Source organism: Trichosporon asahii (assembly GCF_000293215.1).
Source record: "Trichosporon asahii var. asahii CBS 2479 unplaced genomic scaffold scaffold00003, whole genome shotgun sequence".
Lineage (NCBI taxonomy): Eukaryota > Fungi > Basidiomycota > Tremellomycetes > Trichosporonales > Trichosporonaceae > Trichosporon > Trichosporon asahii.
The window spans coordinates 277,366-299,032 of record NW_014040921.1 but is presented as its reverse complement, the minus strand read 5'-3'; the positions used below and the strand labels follow the sequence as shown (position 1 = coordinate 299,032).

At 60.7% G+C, this 21,667-nt stretch overlaps 8 protein-coding genes and 4 non-coding genes across 12 annotated transcripts; 7 read left to right on the top strand and 5 right to left on the bottom strand.

Annotated features, from left to right (window-relative positions):
- Window positions 1-511: 511 nt before the first annotated feature.
- Window positions 512-2,120, top strand: A1Q1_00798 (uncharacterized protein; the record flags this gene model as incomplete). Its single annotated transcript, XM_014328492.1, has 6 exons — window positions 512-764; window positions 831-888; window positions 936-1,250; window positions 1,288-1,721; window positions 1,770-1,878; window positions 1,937-2,120. 6 exons carry the CDS (start codon window positions 512-514, stop codon window positions 2,118-2,120), a joined length of 1,353 nt encoding a protein of 450 aa, XP_014183967.1.
- Window positions 2,121-3,781: 1,661 nt separating this feature from the next.
- A1Q1_00797 (uncharacterized protein) lies at window positions 3,782-6,058 on the top strand (the record flags this gene model as incomplete). Its single annotated transcript, XM_014328491.1, has 2 exons — window positions 3,782-4,507; window positions 4,595-6,058. 2 exons carry the CDS (start codon window positions 3,782-3,784, stop codon window positions 6,056-6,058), a joined length of 2,190 nt encoding a protein of 729 aa, XP_014183966.1.
- Window positions 6,059-6,869: 811 nt separating this feature from the next.
- On the bottom strand, window positions 6,870-7,349 carry A1Q1_00796 (uncharacterized protein; the record flags this gene model as incomplete). The annotated part of the gene is made up of 1 exon (XM_014328490.1): window positions 6,870-7,349. The coding sequence occupies one exon, from the start codon at window positions 7,347-7,349 to the stop codon at window positions 6,870-6,872; it is 480 nt and encodes a 159-aa protein (XP_014183965.1).
- A 573-nt stretch (window positions 7,350-7,922) lies between these two features.
- On the top strand, window positions 7,923-8,781 carry A1Q1_00795 (uncharacterized protein; the record flags this gene model as incomplete). Its single annotated transcript, XM_014328489.1, has 2 exons — window positions 7,923-8,209; window positions 8,307-8,781. The coding sequence occupies 2 exons, from the start codon at window positions 7,923-7,925 to the stop codon at window positions 8,779-8,781; spliced, it is 762 nt and encodes a 253-aa protein (XP_014183964.1).
- A 544-nt stretch (window positions 8,782-9,325) lies between these two features.
- On the top strand, window positions 9,326-11,677 carry A1Q1_00794 (uncharacterized protein; the record flags this gene model as incomplete). The annotated part of the gene is made up of 3 exons (XM_014328488.1): window positions 9,326-11,134; window positions 11,187-11,594; window positions 11,660-11,677. 3 exons carry the CDS (start codon window positions 9,326-9,328, stop codon window positions 11,675-11,677), a joined length of 2,235 nt encoding a protein of 744 aa, XP_014183963.1.
- Window positions 11,678-11,956: 279 nt separating this feature from the next.
- On the top strand, window positions 11,957-14,403 carry A1Q1_00793 (beta DNA polymerase; the record flags this gene model as incomplete). Its single annotated transcript, XM_014328487.1, has 6 exons — window positions 11,957-12,238; window positions 12,464-12,943; window positions 13,062-13,223; window positions 13,338-13,633; window positions 13,764-14,228; window positions 14,271-14,403. The coding sequence occupies 6 exons, from the start codon at window positions 11,957-11,959 to the stop codon at window positions 14,401-14,403; spliced, it is 1,818 nt and encodes a 605-aa protein (XP_014183962.1).
- An 88-nt stretch (window positions 14,404-14,491) lies between these two features.
- A1Q1_00792 (uncharacterized protein) lies at window positions 14,492-16,362 on the bottom strand (the record flags this gene model as incomplete). Its single annotated transcript, XM_014328486.1, has 5 exons — window positions 14,492-15,112; window positions 15,253-15,276; window positions 15,345-15,414; window positions 15,592-15,835; window positions 15,882-16,362. 5 exons carry the CDS (start codon window positions 16,360-16,362, stop codon window positions 14,492-14,494), a joined length of 1,440 nt encoding a protein of 479 aa, XP_014183961.1.
- Window positions 16,363-16,791: 429 nt separating this feature from the next.
- Window positions 16,792-16,883, bottom strand: A1Q1_t084. The gene has a single exon. It is a non-coding gene; the product is annotated as a tRNA-Lys (tRNA).
- A 430-nt stretch (window positions 16,884-17,313) lies between these two features.
- On the bottom strand, window positions 17,314-17,410 carry A1Q1_t083. The gene has a single exon. It is a non-coding gene; the product is annotated as a tRNA-Thr (tRNA).
- A 572-nt stretch (window positions 17,411-17,982) lies between these two features.
- A1Q1_t096 lies at window positions 17,983-18,089 on the top strand. Its single transcript has one exon. It is a non-coding gene; the product is annotated as a tRNA-Arg (tRNA).
- Window positions 18,090-18,673: 584 nt separating this feature from the next.
- Window positions 18,674-18,762, bottom strand: A1Q1_t082. The gene has a single exon. It is a non-coding gene; the product is annotated as a tRNA-Lys (tRNA).
- A 640-nt stretch (window positions 18,763-19,402) lies between these two features.
- On the top strand, window positions 19,403-21,385 carry A1Q1_00791 (uncharacterized protein; the record flags this gene model as incomplete). Its single annotated transcript, XM_014328485.1, has 3 exons — window positions 19,403-19,416; window positions 19,476-20,670; window positions 20,723-21,385. 3 exons carry the CDS (start codon window positions 19,403-19,405, stop codon window positions 21,383-21,385), a joined length of 1,872 nt encoding a protein of 623 aa, XP_014183960.1.
- Between the last annotated feature and the right edge of the window lie 282 nt (window positions 21,386-21,667).

Sequence of the window (21,667 nt, the reverse complement as noted above, 5' to 3'; positions counted from 1 at the left end):
TGATCCGGGCAAGCGGGGTGCGATGAGAGCGAGGTGTAGATGGGTCTGGGGGCTAATGCACACAAGAGAAAGAAACAAGGTGGTGGCAGGAGAGAAATCGGTTCCAGCGTGATGCGTCGTCGGTCTCCATCCATCTTCGTAATGCACGCTGGAAATCAGGAATCTGGTCCCGCTCCACGCCGGTCAAGACCGTCCGTCATGTCAGCATGCGGCCGTCGCAGTGCCGAGGCGTCCCGGAAGCGCCATCGGCCGCGCAAACAATAACAGAGGCTCCGAGATTGTGCATGCATACCCTGTCCGGATCTGTGGCTTTCGGACACGGTGTCTGTTGGTGGGAGCGAAGATTAAAAGATAGCAGGACACGTTGCGCACCCGCCACAGGCCGGCCAGGCACGGAAAGTGGAGGCCCCGCGTTTCGGACATCCAGTCACCTACCAGCTGCCCATTGCAGGTCATGATCGCGCTGGGCGGAGCAATCTTCCCATTCATCACTCATTTCTCCTAACCCGACATGCCGCCAAAGAAAGCGGCCAAGACGCAAACCAAAGCCTCCCCAAAGAAGCGAGCGACGATAGAGACCACCGAGGAGGTCGTCGTCGAGCAGCCCACGAAGTATGTTGACCTTACCGTCGCGAATGTGCTCAGCGATCCCGTCGCGGTCGCCAACTCGGTCCTGAACGATCGAAGATACTACTGGCTCGTTGCTGGTCTCCTTGCGCTCTTCCAGCTTGTCCTCGGAATAGCTATCATTCTCAAGGTTCCATGTAGGTCGAGGAGACGACAAAGACCTGACCCCAGACACGAAGATCGATTGGGATGCGTACATGCAGCAGGTCGACATGTTCCTGTCGGGAGAGCGCGACTACTCGAAGATCGAAGGAGAGACAGGTCCGCTAGTGTAAGTTATGTGCTACGCTGCATCGAACTGACATCAGATATCCCGCCGGTCACCTCTACATCTACACGGCCTTCCACAAGCTCCTCCCCGCTCACGGTCGCGAGCGACCAGCACAGTTCATCTTCCTCGGCGTCGAAACCGTGACCTTCCTCCTTGCTGCGCAGATCTACTACCTCGCTGGAAGGACGAAGCACGTGCCGCAGTGGACGCTGATCCCCCTTGTGCTGAGCAAGCGTTCGCACTCGATCTACCTCCTGCGCCTGTTCAACGACCCGCTCGCAATGGTGCTGCTCTACTCGGCCGTTGTGCTCTTCCAGTACGACTGGTGGAAGATCGGCTGCTTCGTGTACAGGTGAGCTACAGTGTTCTGCCATCCAGCTGACACACAGTCTCGCGCTCGGTGTGAAGATGAACATCCTCCTGTTCCTTCCCGGCCTCCTCGTTCTGCTGTTCCAGTACACCGGCTTCTTCGAGACGTTCAAGGCGGTCGTGATCATCATCTTCGTGCAGCTCGGTCTGCCGTCGATGCACTTCCTCGACGACGTCCCCAACATCATTGCGTACTTTACGTCGGCGTTCGACTTTTCGCGCCAGTTCCTGTACAAGTGGACGGTGAACTGGCACATGCTCGGCGAGGAGCGCTTCCTGTCGCAGAAGTTTGCGAAGGGTCTTCTCATCGCTCATGTTATCACGCTCATCGCCTTCGGATGGTGCCGATGGAACCCCGTGCCAGGCGGCACGCCTGCGGTTCTCAAGCGCGGCCTCTTCACTCTCCGCAACATGTTCAAGCCCGCCGTTCTCCCCGGCCAGCTGACGAGCCACCGTAAGTTTTGCTCTTCCGCTTCCCAACTGACATCAGACGTTCCTTTAGTCTTGTTCTGCTCGAACCTGATCGGCGTCGCCTTCGCGCGCTCGCTGCACTACCAGTTCCACGCCTGGTACTTCCACCAACTGCCGTTCCTTCTTTACTTTGGAGGCTCGTGGGGCCAGCTGCCTGTCTTGTAAGCTGAAAATACCATGATTGGAGCTAATTTACAGTGCCGGCCTCCTCGCCGTGCTTGAGAAGGCGTGGGACACGTACCCCGCCACGAATAAAAGCTCCCTCATGCTCAATACTGCGCATATTGTCATGCTCGCTGGATTGTGGTACATGAACGCCCCTGGACGGCAGCAGAGGCAGACCCAGCAGCAGCAGACGACGCTGCAGAAGAAGGTCAAGTAAAGAAAGCAATCCTGATGCATTGCCCCTAGATTCCTCGAGGAAGGGAATGAGAGAGAAAGAGAGAGAGCAAGGCCTTCAGCGGCTCTCAGGTAATCGAATGAGTAGGGGGATCGCGTTCTTCACAGCAGGGCGTGCGTGCAGCGAAATTGATCGCGCCTGCTTTCTCAGGGTGGTAGTATCCTGTTCGGTGAGAGTCGCTTTTGTTAAACCCGCACTAGGGTGCTATTACTACTTGAGACACGCCGAGAAGACACGAGCAGGAGTCAGCTGGCCGCCTCGGAGCGTACGGGACAGCTCCACTGCACTTGGACGCTAAGAGGAAGACATTCCCGGCTCCACCAGACGGTGTTGTTTGGTTCTCGGCAGCGATGAGAGTGTGCGATCGACTTTTTGTATTGACGGCGACTTGTAAATGATGCAATGCCGGAAGGTGTTCAACCCTAATTAGTGTTTAGCCGGGGAAAGGTAAAAGGATGATTCACGTGTAATGGAGCCGTCTTAGGCGTGCAAGGGAAAGGTGAGGGCGAGATCGCGAACCAGGGCGGAAGGGGGGGGGGCGCGCGTGTGTGGACCCTGTGGGTGCCGTGCCGGGTGACCACTGATCCACTGTGCGCGCACACGAAAACAAAAGCCTGAGCCCAGTCCCTTAGTCGCCGCCAGCCCAGCCAGTGGCCAACAGCGTCAGCGTGGCCAGCGTCCTGCGACGGGCCGGATTGTCAGTCGTCCGTCTCCCTCCCTCCCTCCTCTCTTGGTCTGCCTGCCTTGCACCTTGGTGCTTGCTGCTTTGCCGCCGCCCCTAACTCTCCTCACCCACTCAACCACACACACTCATGAGCAGGATACCCGTCCCAAACGGCGGCCTCCATCATCTCTCGACTTCCCCAACACACTCCCCCATGTCCTCCCAAAACAACTCCTCCCAAAACAACTCCCCCGCAGCCGCCGCTGCAGACACTCGCAGGAAGCAGTCCCGCAGAGACGAGGTGAGTCCATGTCCCCTAGACTTCCTTCCCCCCCCCCTCCCTCGACCTGCCGTGTCCCGATTTTCTCTGCAGCATCCACAAAGACACCCACCCAGCCCCTCTTTGTTTGGCTTGTTTGGGCAAAGCAACTCTGGTCCCATGACCTCGCACGCTGGCCTTCTAGCCTCAATCGCTATATCACAAGCACCCACTTGCACAACTCCCATTCACCACCCACCTTCCTTCTTGTCTCTCTCAGCTTCCGTTCATTCCCGGCGTGGAGCGATCGGGGGGTTCCTAGCCAGGTTCACCCTCTCATCGATTCGTCCAAGCGTGTCCGAAACTTGCCGCGCCGCTCAGCTGCTCATCGCATGCACGACACTTCTGTGCTTCGTGCATGACTAGAACCCCATATCGCACAGGCCGCACACATCGGAAGCCGTTCATCGCTTGCGCTTGCATTCGCTCGCAGCTCGCGGCTCCCCTCGTTTCGAAAACTACAGCCGCCGCTAGTCACCACCACGAGGCCGGGTTCATCCCACATCCCCTCCCGTGGTAGGCGTACCTGGTCCGATCCCGGTTGTTTACATCTCGTGATCAACAACAACAGACACTCTCTCCATCTCCTGTCCTTCTTTGTTGCCCCTTTCACTCTCTTATCTTGCCATCATGTCGAATGCTTACGCTTCTCCCCGCCCAATGCACAACGCTGCATCCAACTACGAAAACAATAACAAACGCAACTATCTGGCACCACCACCGACGACCACCCGCCCGCTGACTCCTCCCGACTCGGACACCTCGCTCTCGCCCCGTGTCAACAAATCCGAACTCCCGCCGCCCGTGTCGCCCAAACGCACGAAACAACGTCCGCTCCCCGCCGGTGTTGCTTTCCCTGCCAACGGTGACGACTACACCTCTCCTTCCGACGCGGATCTCGCCCAACGCCAACGCTACCGCTCTACCGTCTCTGTCGGGCCACCTTCGCCATCGCAGTCGCTGCGCAAGAAGATTGAGAATGAGCTTTCGAGGAAGCGTCCCGGCGGTGGCCGCGGACCCAGCGAGCCCCAACACCGCCAGGAGTCGAGCTTCCTGAAGCGCCCGTCCAGGCGTCACCAGAAGGGCACCGTCGCCGGTCTCCGTCCCAGCCCGGCGCTCACTGTGCCCGAGGGCATGAGCATTGCCGACGCCTCGCAGCTCTGTGCCGCCAAGCGCACCGACTGTGTGCTCGTCGTCGACGACGAGGAGGGTCTCAGCGGTATCTTCACCGCCAAGGACCTCGCCTTCCGTGTAACTGCGGATGGCCTCGACCCTCGTACCACTACTGTCGCCCAGATCATGACGAGGAACCCCATGGTTACGCGTGACACCACCTCTGCGACTGAGGCTCTCCAGGTCATGGTCTCTCGCCACTTCCGTCACCTTGTGAGTTACCCTTTTCGTACCCGGAACTGATAACAGCCTGTTTGTAACGACGATGGTGACGTCGTCGGTCTGCTGGACATCACCAAGGTGTTCCACGACGCTCTCGCCAAGGTCGAGCGCAGCTCCTCGGCTACGAGCCAGCTGTCTATGGCGCTCGCCGGCGTCCAGACCGAACTCGGCCCGAACCTGACGGCCAACCCTCAGGCTGCTGCCATGATGGCCTATGTCGATGCCCTCCGTGACCGCATGGCGCAGCCGGACCTGACATCTGTCCTGGACACGAGCCTTCCTCCCCCGACTGTCACGCCTCGCACGTCTGTCCGCGAGGCTGCGCGCCTCATGAAGGAGCGCCGCACCACGGCCGTGTGCGTCCTCGAGCCGAACGGAACGAGCGTCATGTCGGGCGTCAGCAACAACGGCGTCCCCCCGAAGATTGCCGGTATCTTCACGTCCAAGGACATTGTGCTCCGTGTCATCGCCGCCGGTCTCGACTCGTCGCGCTGCAGTGTTGTCCGCGTCATGACGCCGCACCCCGACACTGCTCCCCCCGACATGACTGTGCAGGACGCGCTGAAGAAGATGCACACGGGACACTACCTGAACCTGCCCGTTGTCGAGTCTGACGGACGCCTGCTGGGCATTGTCGACGTACTCAAGCTGACGTACGCGACCCTCGAGCAGATTGACACGATGAACGACGACCGAAGCGACGCGGGGCCGATGTGGAGCAAGTTCTTCGACACGCTGAACACGGCGGGCGGTGATGACGAGTCGCACAGTGCCATCTCGGGCGCGATCCCCGACACCCCAAGCAAGGTCGGCCACCAGCGCGCGCTCTCGAACGCGACCTCGCCCATGTCCGAGGTCATGCCTGGCGACAGTGCGTCGGTTGTGAACGAGGTGAACGACGGCATCTCGGACCTTGGCAAGGGCAACACGTCCTCCCTCGCGCCTGCCCTGCCCGTGGACGACGGCACGTACGTGTTCAAGTTCAAGACGCCCTCAGGACGGGTGCATCGCTTCCAGGCCCGACACGACAGCTACGATCTCCTCCGGGACATCATCCACGGCAAGCTGCAGAGCGACCCCTTCTTCGACGAGCCGACGGATGGGCGTCCGGCGGCCGATTCCTCCGTCTTCACGATCGCGTACACGGACGACGAGGGCGATCTCGTCCAGATCACGGCCGACGGCGACGTGCTCGACGCGGTCAACACGGCGCGCGGGCAAAAGACGGACCGCGTGACGCTCCTCATCAACGGCGGCAAGAATTGGGAGGAAGCGGCGCGCAGCGCCGGCGGCGAGGACGCAGTCGAGAAGCTCAAGGTCGCCGAGACGGTGCCGGCCGCCAAGGGCGAGTCGCACTTGCTCGACGAGGGCGCGGACCCGGCGCACGCGGCAGCCTACGGCGCCAAGGGCGTGCATGCCAAGCCTGGGTCCGAGGAGCTCATCGGAGGCGTCCTCCCCAAGGACCTGGCGCTGCCGGCCGCCATTGGGTTCCTCGGCGTGGTCATCCTCGGCGTCTTCATTGCGAGCAGGAAGAGCAATTAGTGTAAATTTACCCGTGCCGTGGAGAGTATACCCCGACGCTTAGATGTGTATGCAAGATTGAACGAACTGCGAGCGTAGCGAGCGGGCGAGTACTAACGAGCGAAGCGAGCTGTATGGCAGTAGCGAGCGCAGCGAGCAGATCAGTACTGGCGGACATGAAGAGTAGAGAGTACTGAGTACTGAGTACTGGGTACGGGCGGGCATATAGAGAAGCGAGCGAGGCGAGGTGATGAATTCAGAGGGATGGTGATTGTGAGGCGTAATGAAGTGTGCATGCTATAACAATGAGTTCTACTGAGTCTGGGTCTACTGCTTTCCGAGCATCTGGAGGATCTGCGACGGGGGGAGGGGCACGGCCGCGTTTGAGAGCGGGGTGGCCGTCGTGCTGGTTGTTAGCTTGCGGTCACGGTATAGTTTAGCTGAGAAAGAGGAAGAGAAGGCAGCCTCCAATGTGTTAGGAGGTGTAGAAGAGTAGGACGGGGTGAAGACCAGAAGAGCAGACGCAGACGAGGATAAGCCACGCAGAGGAAGAGTCGCGGTAAAGGGGAAGGGGAAGGTTGGGAGCGGCCTTTATGTCGAAGGGGCACGACTTCACGACAGCAGCCATGCCTTTCACTCGATCTCGACGGTGGTTCTTTCCCTCGCTCCGGCCGAACCTTTCTTCCCTCCTCTACCTCGTCCACTCTTCCTTTCCCGCTGTCTCGGCCCGAGTTCTGCCCTCTCCGCCTGACTGCCTCCCTACCTTCACGCCTCGGCCAGCAGCCTCGTTCTCTCGCTCAGCCTCGGCCTGCCAACCTCGGCATCACAATACTCACGACATGTTCCTGCGCTTGAGGTGGTTGAGTTTCCTCGCCGTCAGGCCGTTGGAGCGGGTATTCTGTCCGCGGACGGGGAGGCTCATGGCGTGTCGACGGCCGCGGTAGCTGCCGACATCGGCGAGATGCTGAATGTCGGCCTTGCGGTTTCTCCTGAGATCACTCTCAATCTCGAGCGTGTCCATCGGGTCGGGACCCTTGCGCTTTGCGTCCTCGAGCGCGGCGCGGACCTGCGCGTCCGTCGCGTGCGGGGGCGTCACGGGCGTCGGGCCCGGAGGCGTGCTGGTCGAGGGCGCAGAGAGGTAGGACGACAACGCCGTCACCTGCCGCTCGGTCAGGGAGGAGACGAGCGCCTTCTCGGGAATCGACAGGCGGGCCAAGAGTCGGTCGGCAGTGGAATAGGAGATGCCGAAGAACTTGCGCAGCGCGTACTTGAGCACCTTGTAGTCGGCGAGGTGGTGGCCGAGGAGATGCATGGCGAAGGTGGGCGAGCGCAGCGAGCGAGCGAGCCGAGTTGTCGTTGAGCGAGTAAGCCGTGAGAATAAAGCAAGCCGACGAGCGAACGAGCGAACGAGCGAACGACAGCGAGCGGCCGGAAGTGTTGAGTGGAGTGGTAGTGGTCAACGACGAGCAAGCAGCCTGCAACAGCGAGCGATCGAGCTGCAACCCAAGCAAGCAGCAAAAGTCGGTAGAGCGCCGTGCCTGAGATTAGACGGGTGGTTTGTGTGCCACACGTGAAAACTCCGGGCGAGTGGCTCCGTCTGAGCCTGCCTGCCCTGGGTGGGAGGTGAGATTTCGGGCCTTGCCTGCCATGAGCCTTGCAGCCTGGCCGGTCCGACTTTTCTGGACAGTAGAGAGATCAGAGAGAGCTCGATACTCGGCGAGCTACATACACAGCTACACTCCGCACGGCCTACGGACCTCGACGCCGACACCGACTTTCTTTGCCCCCACTCTATACCGTCTTCTCGGCTTCGCCAGCTTCGCTTCGCTCAGCCTCCTCCCCCCTCCATCACCAGCCCGCCTCCGCCTCACCGAACTGAACCACCATGTTGACCGGGCCAAAACTCCGCCTCCGCTTCGGCAAGCTGCCTGCGCCGTCTGGAGCGGCCTTTGCGCTCGTCCGCAAGCTGCTCGAGGAGCGGCCCATGCACTTCCAGGAGCTGCTGCATGACGGCATCCGCGCGCTCGGCGGCGAGACGAACCGCGCCTCGTCGGACATTCCGAGCGCCGAGGAGCTCACAGCCAAGAACATCAAGAAGCGCGGAAAGGCAAAGGCCGTCAAGGAGGAGGGCTCGAACCCGGTGCCCGAGGGACATCCGTTCGTCTCTGGACAGTGAGTGTCAGGTTGCGCGGCTGCTTCGGAATGGAACAGTTCCGTCGGAGGAGCAGTTGCCATGCAGTCTCGATCGTCCTCCTTGCTAACCCCACAGCTACCTCAAGTCCCGCATTCTGCCCATCCTCCAGTCGCAGGAGCTGATCACGCGCACATGGGGTGTTCCAGTGGAGGGCACGCGCCTGGCAGCCGAGCGCAACGGGGAGCAGACCGTGATCTGGAAGCTGAACACGGAGGGCTGGCGCGCCGACAAGTGGAAGAAGCTGATGCGCCCCAATCTGCGCGAGGGCCAGATTGCCGCGCAAGGTCTGGAGGTGAAGCAGATCCAGGAGGCCGAGAAGAAGGCGCAGCGCGAGGCCGACTGCGACGCCGGCATCGCCCAGCGGACAGAGCGCGAGGCCATGGCGTGGAAGGCAAGGCCCAAGGGCATCTCGTACCGTCTCGAGCGCCTGCATCTCAACCCGCGCCGCGCGAGGAATCGCGCCGCCAAGGAGGAGCGCGCCGCCCAGGACGCTGCGCTCCGTCGGGAGGCCGAGGTCGCTGCTAGGAAGCTCCTTGCGGGAGAGAACTAGAGAGGGCGGGGGAGGAGCGTAAGTTGCATTTTTAGTCGCATGCATTACTCAATAGCATTTTTCCAACTCGGAACGGTCGTTACGGGACTCACGGCAGGAGACATATACGGAGGACGACGACTACGGGGGACGGAGATTGCGGCGACACAGAGGGCGAGGAATCGGTGGACTGCGCCGAGGACCGCGGCAGAAGTGCGCCTGTGGAACAGGAGAGCGGATCTATCGGCGCGATCAGCGTCGAAGCATGCGGACGCAGCGACGCAGTAGACGATGGAGAGGGTGGAAGGGGCGCAGGGCGCACACTTGTGCGCACATGGAGGCGACGATGGCGGCGATCTAGGACACTCACACATATCACTCCTGATAGCGCGTTGCGCAGGCGACCCAGTCAACCGACTCTTCTCGCGCCCCTCGATCACTCGAGCAGCCCTCACACGATCGCCACCGTCGCCACTCTGGCCACGCACAACACACAACACCGCGCTTGACATTACACTCACCCCGACAGCCCTCGACAGCCCTCGATCCCCGACAGCCGCGCAAGATGGCAGCCAACTTCCTGTCCGCCACCGAGTCCGGCTCGGTCGTCGACAATGGCTCGCATCGCTCATCCGACGACGACAGCTTTGTTCTCCCCAGCTTCGCGTACGAGGTCCCCGACGACGCGTACACTCCCGCTCCATGGGAGAGGAAGACAAAGCAGGTCCCGCACGACAACCCCCGCGCCGACACCGCCCAAACCGCCATTGCCCTTCAGAAGACAGTCCGCAAGGAAGACCGCGATCATGATCTGGCCCAGGTTGCGCTCGCTGGGGCCTCGGTGTCAGCGCAGAGGACCGCTACGTCGTCGTCGAACATGCCTTCCTCCCTCATTGACAGCACCAACAAACAAGTTACTCAACCCAAACCCCCAGCCAAGCCTACACCCCAGCTCGACCTCCTCACTCAGCTCATGGTGCAGGATCTTCCTGGAACGAACGGACTGTCTTCCTCGTCCCCTCCACGCCGCGCGCAGTTGCAGCAGGTGACTCAACCACCCCTTGTGGTTGCCTCCGCTCCCGCCGCTCCGCGGGTCGACGCCCCTTCCTTTGTGTCTCATCAGCACAACCAGAGTCGTCAACAACAGCACCCTCAGCAGCAAGTCGACATGAACACTCCCGCTCCTTGGTCTCAGCTGTCTCGTGCTCTGCCTCCTCATATGCAGGATCTGGCTCAGCTTGACATGGCCCCGTCGCAGCCCAAGCCTGCAGCGAAGACGACCAGCACGCATGCACATGGTGCGGACGGCCCCTTCCGCGATCTGGAATGTCTCATGGGCGCTTCTGCACCTGCTCATCAAACGAGCTCGTCGCTGTCTTTGTCCCCTTTCGTCCTTCCTCGTCAATCGACTGCGCCTCAGGAGGTGCACTCCTCGCCGCCGTCCTCCGCTGCAACTCTGTACGAGCCCGATCCCATGGGCGGTATGCTTCAGACGCCTTCCTCATTGGAGCTTTATCTGCCTTCCTCATCAGAGGGTCGCTCGCCCTCCTCGCTCGACACCCGCCTGTCGTTCCCGCCCGTGCCCCTTGCGCCTGCCGCGGTTGAACCCCGCGCGCCCTCGCCTCTTCATTCTTCCGACGACTTCGATGATCTCATTCCCGGCTTACCTTTGTCCTCTCCATCATACACACCTCAGCCACAAGCAGAGTCGTCCAAGTACCCTTCAACTTTCTCGTCGTACCAGAACTCCTCACCTGGCTCGCCATTGACGCTCCCCTCAGCGTTATACCACAAGGCTCACCCACCCCCTTCATACCACTCCAACGCCGAGTCCACGTGTCAGCCCAACATGCTGGTCCCCGACAAGCTTGACTTTGACTACTTCAAGTCGCTCATGCGCAAGGGCGTCTTTGTGCGCGTTGAAGGCCCCAAGAACAATCAGCTTCGCTGGACGGGCGAGTCTGCGACCTCGGGCTACTTTGGTCGCCAGGAGTCGTTCAAGGGCCTCGGTCCTGAAGCCTACGAGAAGGCTGCGAGGGCCGCTGGTCTTGACAGGCCGAACTGGGAGTCGCAAGAGTACTTGTGGCGCTCGATGGACGCTCACCGCTGGCCCGACCAGGGTTGCGTTCCCGAGGACTCGCCGTGGATCTCGGCCACTAACAATCTTGAGTGGGCCATCTGGAGGACCGCCAACATTCTCACTTCATCAAGCACGGTCTACATGACGTTCATCAGGCCTACTACGGAGCGCCACAGTCTTCCCAAGCCTCCCCGCTACATCTCGAAGGGCGCGCGTTCGCTGAAGAACCTCAACAAGGGCAACAGCGAGGTTCTTTTCTATGGGAGGATCTTTGCCGAGTCCATTGTCGCTAGGGTGAAGTGGACTCGCACCGTAAGCTTTGGTTGTAGCGTTTAGCTAACTGCAGTCTCTTCCCTTCTCGCTGCCTGCCAGGTTCTGGGGCGTGCCGGCTCTTCGTCAGCGCAAGGCTCCTTCTTGGATTTATTACCTGCGCTGGGAGGCGAAGAAGCACAATTGGACCAAGACCAAAGATCTCTTGCTGGAGTCGGGCAAGCTTGTTGGTTGGCCCACGCAACCTGTGAAGCGTGCTCACTCGTTTGCGTGGCCGCCCAGCTCCGATGAGGACAGCTCGACCCCGCCCTCCAGCGTCGTGGGTCCCTCGACGCCCGAGCCCCAGGCTCCGTCGCGCGATAACCATGAACAGGTTCAAGTCGTCGACCTCATCGATTTTGGCCCCGCCGACAACTTCGCGGCCGACAACTCGGACGACGGCCTCCAGCCGCCCCTTCAGCCCGACACAAAGGAGGTCAACCTTGTGAGCTGTATGATTGACCTTAGCTAACGACAGCTTTGGTTCTGACCTATACCTTTGTATCGTAGGCCAACGCACACTTGTAGTGCAATACTATGCAATAACCATGCAGTTGTGAGGAAAAGGTCGAATCGGGCGCTGGGTGACGGGTGACTGTAACTGATCGGAGCCGCGATCGGGGCGTTGCCGTAGGTTGTGCCGTGTGGTACCGGCTCCGGCCAGATCCAGGCACGGAATGTCATGAAGCCATGACGACAGTCGGAAAGGGAGCCCTGGACGGAGCATGAGGTGACAACAGCTTCAACCGCATCACGTCCGTCTCCACTGGTGCATCCAGCAACGATGCCGCATCGCCCGCATCGCCCATGTCCCAGTCCCGGCCACCACTCAACCATCACGAGTCCTCGGAACGAAGCGAGTTTGGAGGGCGGGGCGACCTCTCCATTCCCGACGGTGACGAGACTATACCCCCCCTCCTAGCAGAAGTCACGCTGTTCGTGGTTCCGGGGAAATTGGACTTGAGGGAAGTGTATGAGCGCATCGACGCGCTGGGAGGCGAGAGGGTGCTGGATCCGGACGAGGCGACGCTTGTGGTGACGGGGCTGAGGGGCGTGCCGAGGTTGCAGCGGGCTCTGGGGGCGAATCTGGTGAGTACCACTGCCGAGCGTTGCCGAGCGTTGTTGAGCGTTGCCGAGCGCAGCGAGGCGGCGAGGCTGTTGCCGTCTGCGCAGTATAGCTGCCGAGAATAGCTGCCGAGTGATCAGGACGTCTTGATCCGAGCCATGGTAGCGAGAGCGGATGGAACAGGTTGAGGACAAAGGTGGAGGGTGGAGGCTGAGAACAGTGTCGAGGATGGAGGATACTGACGCCAGCACGACCGGCAAATCGTGAATGTCGGGTACATCGACGCCGTCTACGACGTGGCCCAGAGTGTGATAGACTGGAAAGAGAAAGGCGTGCCCTCCCTCCCTGACAAGTCCCCTTTCTTGCTCCGGTTTAAGAGACTGAGTGTCGAGGTAGTGTCGCCGCCAGCGTCTCCCGCACCTGCTTCCGTTCATCATCCCCGTCCCAGCTCGGCCGATGAGGGCCACGGGCCAAAGTCTAAGAAACCAAGGCTCGCTGAGAACCAGAAGGATGAAGGAAGGAAAGATGATGTGGATAGTGGCGAGGAGGGGCAAGAGGGAGAGGACTGGGCGCAATCCGACGACGAGAGGGAGGAGGCCGCCCTCGTCGGGCCCCGCGTTGGCGATCTTGAAGACGTGCACCCCTATCCGGTCGATGTGGATTTTGGGTCCATCCCGCGCATGGCCTTGTTGCGGCCCAGCCCGCTCGTCTGCGTCAACCAGGATATAGTGAGTCACCCTAGCTCTCCCTCACTCCTTCTTCGGAACAGTCGTACTGTTCGGGATATGTAGCCCGGCCTCCTCCGCCTTCGGCGTTGTCGGCTGACACCAGATCAACGCGATCAAGCCCATCTACACGGAACGCGAGTTCGACGAGGGCCAGCAGCTCAACAGCAATGTGCTGAGCTATCGGCGCTCGATGGCGATCCTCAAGTCTGTGCCACGACGCATACGGAGCGGGGAGGAGGCGCAGACCCTCGTCGATGTCGGGGGCAAGGTTGCCAATCGAGTGAGTCATGTCTTTTCATTACTTAAGTCCTCGCTCGGAGTCGGGTTGTGCCGAGTGAGCCAAGCTGAGGCGGAAGCTAGCGTCGAGGGAACGATGAGGCGGGGCTGATGCCAGATCGACGAGTACCTCGCCACGGGGCAGATTTCCGAATCCGCCTCCATCCTCGCCTCGGAGCGCTATAAGGCCCTGCGCCTCTTCTCCTCCGTCTTCACGATCGGGACACATACGGCTGTGCAGCTCTGGGACGCGGGATGTCGGACTCTCGACGACGTGCTGCAGCACTATGACTGGACGCCGCCGAGTACACCTAAAGAGGAGCGCAAAGCGAGAAAGCGAAGGATGGAGGGGACCATGACCAAGCCTGAGATTGTGCATGCTTGGGTGAAGTTGAGGGACCAGCTGGATCAGCCGTGAGTTTGCCTTCCACGTTGAGCGATGCGTGCGCCAGCCACATTGGTTAGATTGGCCTCAGCCCTCCAGCACGCCAACTCGCTGTCGCTCGCGTTCCCGTTCGCGGCTCGCTAACAACAGCATCTCTAGGAAAGACGTGGCTGCCATCTCCTCCCTGGTGCGGGAACACCTCCAGGCCCTGCGGCCCGACACGCAGCAGGTGATTGCCGGCGGCTTCCGGCGGGGGAAACAAGACACGGGCGACGTCGACGTCATCTTCACTGCCGGGCCGTATCCCTCCCATGCCACGAGCCCGCAGACCCCCGACTCGGATCCTACAGACGGGCTCCTGTTCCGCCTCGTCCGCCGCCTGTGCCGACTGGGTATCATTACGCACGTCTTGCAGCTTACGCAGCGCGCGAGAGTCGGGCCACTGCACTCGTCAGGCGCCAACTTTGATAATCTTGACAAGGCATTTGTGATTCTCAAAATTGGAGGACAGCATCGACGGGTAGATCTGATTGCCTCGCCGAGGACGAGATATGCCGCCGCCGTCCTCAGCTGGAGCGGGAGCATGATGTTCGAGCGTGACTTGAGGCGATACGTTGAGGACCGGTGAGTTGCTGCTGCGATGAAGTACTGTGCTAACGCCCGCAGTGGCCTCAAGTTCCGCGCTGGCCTAATGGACCCGCATACCCAGAAAGAAATCAACTTTGCGACCGAGCGCGAGCTGTTCGCGTTCCTCGAGCTGCCGTACGTGCCGCCGCAGCTGCGCAATGCGGACGGATAGAAGACAGAGTGTATGCACATTTACAACTGATACATCGTCGCACTATGGCCCGGGAACCAGACCGGGCCGCCGGCCGGCCGGTGTACGACTAGCGTGCTGTCTGGGGTTGTGGCGGCGAGCCCTCAGTCTGCGGCGGCGAGTCGCTCTCCGCCTTGGACTGCGGCTCCGTCTTAACCTGAGCTGGGGACTGGGAGTGCTGCAGCGGCGACGACACGGAGGGGGAAGAGTTCGGCGGCGCGTGCGTGCCCGACGTTGGCGGAGCGAGGCCCGACGGACGTGCAGGGCGAGGAGTCGACTGAACAGGCGCCTCAGCATCGGCGTCCGCGTCGCTGACCCAGTCTGAGTCCTCAGACTTCTCAATTTTGACCTCGTCATCGGGCTGGTTCGGGATGCCGGCCGACTGTGGGAAGCCAAAGCCGCGCGGTGTATCGCCCGCCTCCCACATAAACGGCTTGCCTTCTAACGAGCCGCGGACCGAGAGCGGCGGCGGCGGAAGTAGGCCGACGCGCACCTTGGTCTCGTCGATCCAGGCACGCAGGCCAGACAGGATCCCGTCGATGGCTGCAGCATCTTGGGTCTGCTCGAGGATGTGGTGTAGAAGGCGGAAGGCGAGGAAGACGCAGAGGAGGAACACGAGGAGCAGGCCGGAGATGGCCAGTGTCGCGCCCAGAATTGGGAGAAGAATCGCCACTGAAGTCAGCTCAACCTCCTTCCGTCGAACTCACATCCGAAGAGCGCAACACCAGTAATGGACGCGCCCGCGAGGAAGACGGCAGTGCTGATGATACAGAAGGACAGCACGAGGACGAACCCGCTGGGTGTTAGTTGTGAGCGACTCCAGCAACTTACACAAAGATCAGGATCGGGATCGCGCTGAGAAGCGTGAATGTGGCAAGGAACGTCTGCATTGTAAGCTGGTGGCGATGGAAGAGACAGCTTACGAATAGAACGGGATTCGAGTCTGCAAACTCTTTCAGTTGTTCGGCAACAGGCATGAGCGCCTGCTGAAAGCTGGGCATGTCAGTGAGCTGTTGGGGTCATGTTGGTGAGAATGTGTTGTTAGATTGTTGCAGGCGTGAGGAACGTGTCATCCAAACGGGGCGTCGACCCGCAGCGACTGTCCAGGTCGCGCATGCCGTCTCGAGGGCGCCGAGGAGTTAAGGGATACGGCGATCCGACTAAACTCACCGATCGCTCTGCTCTCTGACTCTCCTGGTGATCTCATCGAGTTTGAGAGCGTGCGCTTGTTGCGGGGTCGGAAGCGAGTGTGAGGTGGGAGTGTGCGGGGTGTGAGGGGTGTGCGGAGAGTGCGGAGTCGGTACGCGTGATTGTGAGCTGATGCTGCTATTGTCCATTTTCTTATTGGGTGAGGAAGAGTGTGAGTGAGAGACGGACCGCCGCCCGAGGAGCGCATGTTGGCCGCCGTACGGGACTGGCATGTCGTCAGCAGCGTGCGCGTGGTCGTAGGGCGTGTGGACGTGTAGTCGTAGGTGCGGCGTGGCGCGTGTCAAAGGCGTACAGGCTTGCGCGGCTGCTCAGACTCTTAGGCTCAGCTGACTTGACGTAGACTGGGGTAACAGCGAAGGCGTGCAGCCACGGAGGAAGGAAGGGGCCCGGACGGATGGAGGAGCTCGAGCGCGGGCGGCTGAGGGCTTCCTGGTTCGCAATGAACAGCGGGTCGAGATTCCGAGGGGGGAAAGTCTGAAAATCGAGCTCGGCGAAATTGGGTGACACAGAAGTCGAGAAGAAAGTGAGACGGACGACTGAGTCGGTATAGTTGAACAGTTGCACACTGGGGAAGAAACGCTCGGAAAGACACTTGTCGGCGACCGGGCGGGGAAGGGAGGCGGAGAGCACTCGCCTGAGCTTGGTCGATGAAGGAAGAAGGCGGGAGGGAAGGCGAACGTATGAAAGAGTCAAAAGGAGATGGATAAGAGCAGATATCAGATCGAGATGCATCGAGCTGTAACCGGCAAGGGCTGGCTCATGGACGCCATGAATGACAGAGTGATCGCGCCTCGTGCCCCGTTGCCGCCCAGTAGCGCCCACCCAACGCCCAGCTGTGGTCAGGGCGCGTGCCGCAGACGCGCCTGTTCTAATGGTATGACGTTCCGGCTGATCGGATATGGCGTCCCCCTTCTCATATCCGACCCACCCTTTAACCCTCCACCATCACAGCGCTAAGCGCTAAGCCCAGGCACCGGCACCCGCTGCAACGATAGATAGATTCACGCGCTTGACTTTCCCACACATGCGCCCCAGCCTAGTACGCCCGTAGTATCAGTGGCACTTGGCACTCTTCCGTCCCTTGTACACCACTGCATCCACTCCTTTCGAGACGTAAAAGCAACCCTCACTGCAACCTGTCGTGTCCAGGGCGAAAAAGAGAGCCTCGTATGGGGCTCGAACCCATGACTGTGTGATCAATCGGCTTGTAATTGCGTAAGAGTCACACTATCTACCGACTGATATAACGAGGCGTTGCTCGTAGGCGCCTGGAAAGCGAGGGGTGCTGCTGCCTGATCAGTGTGGCTCTCTCAGGGCGACATCTGGGTTTTTGTCAAGTCGTGGGTGTTGGAGCGCATCTTGAAGAGGACTGACGGTGTGGAAAAGAAAGGTTGACGACGGTCCGTCGGTTCAGGACAGAAAGGCAGCATGATTGGTTCAAAGACGCCGACCCTCTTCAGCATCTTCCTCTTGGACGCCTCAATAACCTCATTAGTGGCATCGCTACAAGCCTGCTTCTCCTGTTTCTCGGTTCCTTCAAGCATCAAAACGCCGTTTCCAGTGCGTTCCATCGCCCCATAAGCTCTCCTCATCGCAAGACGCTGCCCGTTTCCGTAGTCCTTGTCAGGAGGAGGAAAAAGGGTTGCAACTCAGGATCTCTCCCTCGCTCCAACCACCACGCTTTGCCTTCTACCCGAATCGAACGGGTGACCGTTCCATAGTAAGACTCGCAGAGGAGCACACTACTAGTGGAAAATTCTAGCCACTGAACTAAGAAGGCCGGATCTGTTGGCTTGCTCTCTTGTGGGACAAGACTGTGCGGCTGCTCACGCGAGGTTGAAGGAGGCTGCATGGCGGTGCCAGGGGATAGAGACGCTGCAGGAGGGAAGGGGGCCTAGTAGACGCTCTCATATGAAGCAGATGCATCAGGACCGTCGGTGAGAAGAGTAGTAAGAGGTCAGAGGGTGGAGTGTCGAGGGGGTAAAACAAGCGCGGCAGCGAGTCCTTACCGTCTTTTCGTCACTGGCAACGTCCAGCTTCGCCTTCGCATGCGTCAAGGTGAATCCGGCCTACTGCTGGACCTCAGAGATGGGAAGGCTTCGCGTCGACATCACGATGCGAGGAGGGGCGTCGGCGTGGGCGGGACAGCGTCAGCGGCGTCCCTCCGACCAATCAATTTCACAAAAATTTCAAAATTCTCCGCTACTCCCTACCTCCCTCCGTTCTCTGTTTCTACCTTTCCCCCCCGCGCTTTTCAAAGCACAGCAAGATGCGTAGAACCCCTGTGGCGCCTCTCCTCCGGCTCTAGCCGGTTGGCCGTCCATAGGCTACGAAGGGGTTAGGAAAGTCATCGGTCGCGTGGCCCAATGGCAAGGCGTCTGACTACGACTCTTTCATCCTTCAAGGATGCAAGCAAGGCGTGTATCAGGAGATTGCGGGTTCGATCCCCGTCGTGACCTTTTTGGGCTTCTTGAGATGCATGAGAGCATGCTGAGGATGTTGGAAGAGTCGGAGGATTGAGGAAATGAGGTTGGGATAGGTGGATGGGTCGGATGGGCGTGGTATGGTGGCGAATGTGGCACCGTTGAAAGAGCTTCCGCGGTCTGTGCGGCTTCGGCGGGCTGCTAGGAGACGCTCAAGGAATTCTGGGATGTTACTGTGCTGCGTTGAAAGTCCAGTGGGGAGGAAGGCGAGGAAGAGAGGGAGGTGAGGAGTGTAGAGGGTGTGGCCAGCAATCTGTCCTCCCCTTCCATCGTGGGCAGACGTCAGCCGTACGATCTTTCCCCGCTCTGAAGCTCACAGTTCTCTCCTGCGACTATGCTCTCCGGGCACTCAACGTGCAGACTCCGCCTGTTCCCCTTAAAACAGCTCCAAGCTTCGCTCCCATCGCTCCCATCGCGTGACATCAGCATTTCTCATTCCTCCTACCCTCCGTCTCCGCCACTTTCCTCTACCCGCCGGACTCGCAAGACGTCGTCCAGTATCTACTGCATCTAAACAACGAACAACAACGTTCCACAGACCCCCCTGAGATCCAAAAACAAGCCTCGTATGGGGCTCGAACCCATGACTGTGTGATCTACCGGCACTGAGACTAAGAGTCACACTATCTACCGACTGATATAACGAGGCGACGCCGTTGGGCGCGTGTTCGGTGCGGGGGCGCGTGGGCTGTCGATTGCGCTTGGTTTGGAGGCGATTGGAGGAGAGGTTGGCGAGATATGGGCTGGCGGAGATGGAGGGGTTGGATTGGCGAACGGCGGAGGGGTGGAGGGGCGAGCTGGGGCGAGCACGGAGGGCGGGGCGGCGGAGGCGGGGTGGCGCAGACGAGCTAAGAACTGCGCTATGACAAGCTTATAGAGTCGGCGTACAGACATACGAGAGCATGCACCGGGTTTGTACCTTGCCACGCTGGGTTTGTAGCTTGCCACAACCGTCAGGAGGTCCGCAGAATGCATTAGTGCTGCGCCCAGCGAAACACGCTCAGAGGGGCGTCATTATTTATTACACATCAACTGTCTATTTCTTCGCGAGAAGGAGCTGTGGCGGGTAGTAGCGTTCGCAGCCCGTTGTCGTGCGACATTCGGGATCGAAGGGTACATTGGTGTTCGTAGGGACAGGGAGAGGGTCCGAGTTGGAAGCAGTAGCAAGGGGTTCTATTTGTTGTTATCATGCGGGTACGCATTTGGGGGAGAATGATCTGATGTCAATGGATGGCTGGGGTGAGAAACAGAGGAAAAGTGCAAGTATGCCCTTATGATCGCGTCAGTGGATGAAGTCAGCAGTGTGCGTTCTTAACAGATTGCACGCGCGCATGTCGAGGATCAACCCAGAGTTCTCGGTAGAAGACAGGCAGGTGGAGGAGAGGTGACTGGACCACACGCCGATCACTGTGTCTCACCCCGCAACGCTGCACGTCCTCCACCTCCTTTCGCCACCACACACATCCACGCCCCTCCCAAGTCGGCACACACTGATGCAGTCGCAACATTCTCTCTCCTTCCTCAACACTCTACTCTCCACCTTGTTGACCAATCCACCACATCGACCTTCCCTCCTGGTTGTGACGGCTCCCAGCAACGCGGCAACATGACACAAGCAAACATCGACCCGCAACCCGGTCCGTCAGGGCCGCCACAAGATCCCTCAAAACCTTCCTACAAACAACTCTCCGATGAAGCTGCCCGCGCCGAGATCGTGTTCCGGGTGCACTCAGAGATGTCCGCCTCGCCCTTGCACTGGACAGGTCGGGCCGAGACGTCCGGCTTCTGCAGTCCAAACCCGCACCTCGCTCTGCTGACTCCGGGCGCCTATGCCGCGTGTCTGGAGCCCATCCCTTTAGCCTCAATCCCACTGGACCCGTCGCAGGCCCAGCCGCCTGCACCAGCGCCAGCGACTCCTCCGCCAGTCCTGATCCCGCTCGACGACGAGATGAACGGCCTCCCCTCGACGCAGGACAGTGTGCCGAAGAGCACCCAGGGGCAGGGCCAAGGGCACGTGGAGGTCATCGGCGTGCCGTGGATCAGCTTCGAGCGCGACCCGAGTATCCGCCAAAGCCTCGTCGACCACTGCACGCGCCGCACGCGCCCGTCGCACAACTGGGACTGGAGCGGGCCCGACATGGCCGCCGACGACTACTCGTCCTGGATCAGCTGCACGGGCTCCTTGCGCTGGGCGGTGTGGGAGGCGGCGCACCGGCTGGTGCACGCGGGCGAGGAGCAGGTGGATATCGCCATCATTGGCGTGATTGCCGAGGCCGACGATCCAGCCAGCATCAGCCCCCACGGCGGACCGGGGAAGAGGCCGCCGTTCCAACGCATCCGAGCCGGCGCCTCGGGCGAAGTCACCCTCGCCCCCCTCCTCCCCCTGCGGGACCACCAGCGCTACGGCCGGGGCACAGGCGACCGCGCCCGCATGACGAACAGCGAGAAGGAGGCAGTCGCGAACGCAATCTACATGGCACACTCGAGCGAGGAGGTCCTCTTCTACGGCCGCATCTTCACGTCCAGCGTCCGCGCCAACCTCACCTTCACCCGGGACGTAAGTCTTGAGGAGTCTCTGCTACGAAGTCTTCGACCAAGCTGACAATCAGCACCTGCCCCTGACGCTGCCGAGGGAATTCTTCGACGGCGCCTCGGGCTCGACGGCGTGGGTCGACGACCTGGCCTGGGACCCGATGCGCGACTCGTACGACGCGGCATGCAAGAAGATCAAGGACAACGCGGGCCCGGCCAGGGCTCCGTTCAAGGCTGCTCCCAAGTTTGGGCCGTCGAGCGTCATGAGCGGCGGGGATGCCGGGTGGGGAGCACGCAGCACGCTCTCCGCCAGCTCGGGGCCGAGCAGGCTGAGCACGAGCATCCGAGCCAGTGCTGAGGGGTGGGGAGCCCCGCCTGCCCCGCCTGCCGCTCATGCTGCTCACGCCTCGATGCCCGCCAGGCCGGCCGGGCCACAGCCCGACGCAAGCGGGTGGGGCGCGCCGCCGTACGCGCAGCCGGCTCAGCCTCATCACCCTCAGCCGCAGCTGCAGCAGGCATCCTGGCCTTCGCTCGCTGGATCTCGACCCGAACCCGCCCCGGCACCACAGACACAGGCACAGCGGACTTATGCCTCTGCCACGTCGAAGCCGGCGAACCACTACACGACTGCGGGAGGAAGCCTCGCGCCCTCGTTCCTCAGTAGCACCAATGCGGTGCCCCTTGGGCGCCGGGGCGGAGGCGGAGGCGGGAGGTACTCGGGGTACTCCTCCGGCTGGTAGCCGCAGCCAGCGGCATGAAGTCAGGCGCGCAGTCGTGCTCGGTTCCGATGGCCTGCTCCGCTCGCTCCATAAGCTCCGCTGCCAGGTCACTTATGCATTCCACCTCACCTAGCCTACAGCTCCGGGCTCCGCTCTCGACGCCGCCTCTACGATCTACCGTTTCTCGTATCTGTACATATTAACATGCATTGAGCGCTATTACTCTGCCTCGCCGAGGCCTGTTGCGGTACTGTGTTGCTTGTTGCTTTTGCTTTGCTTTGTGGGGTTGGTGGGGTGCGGTGC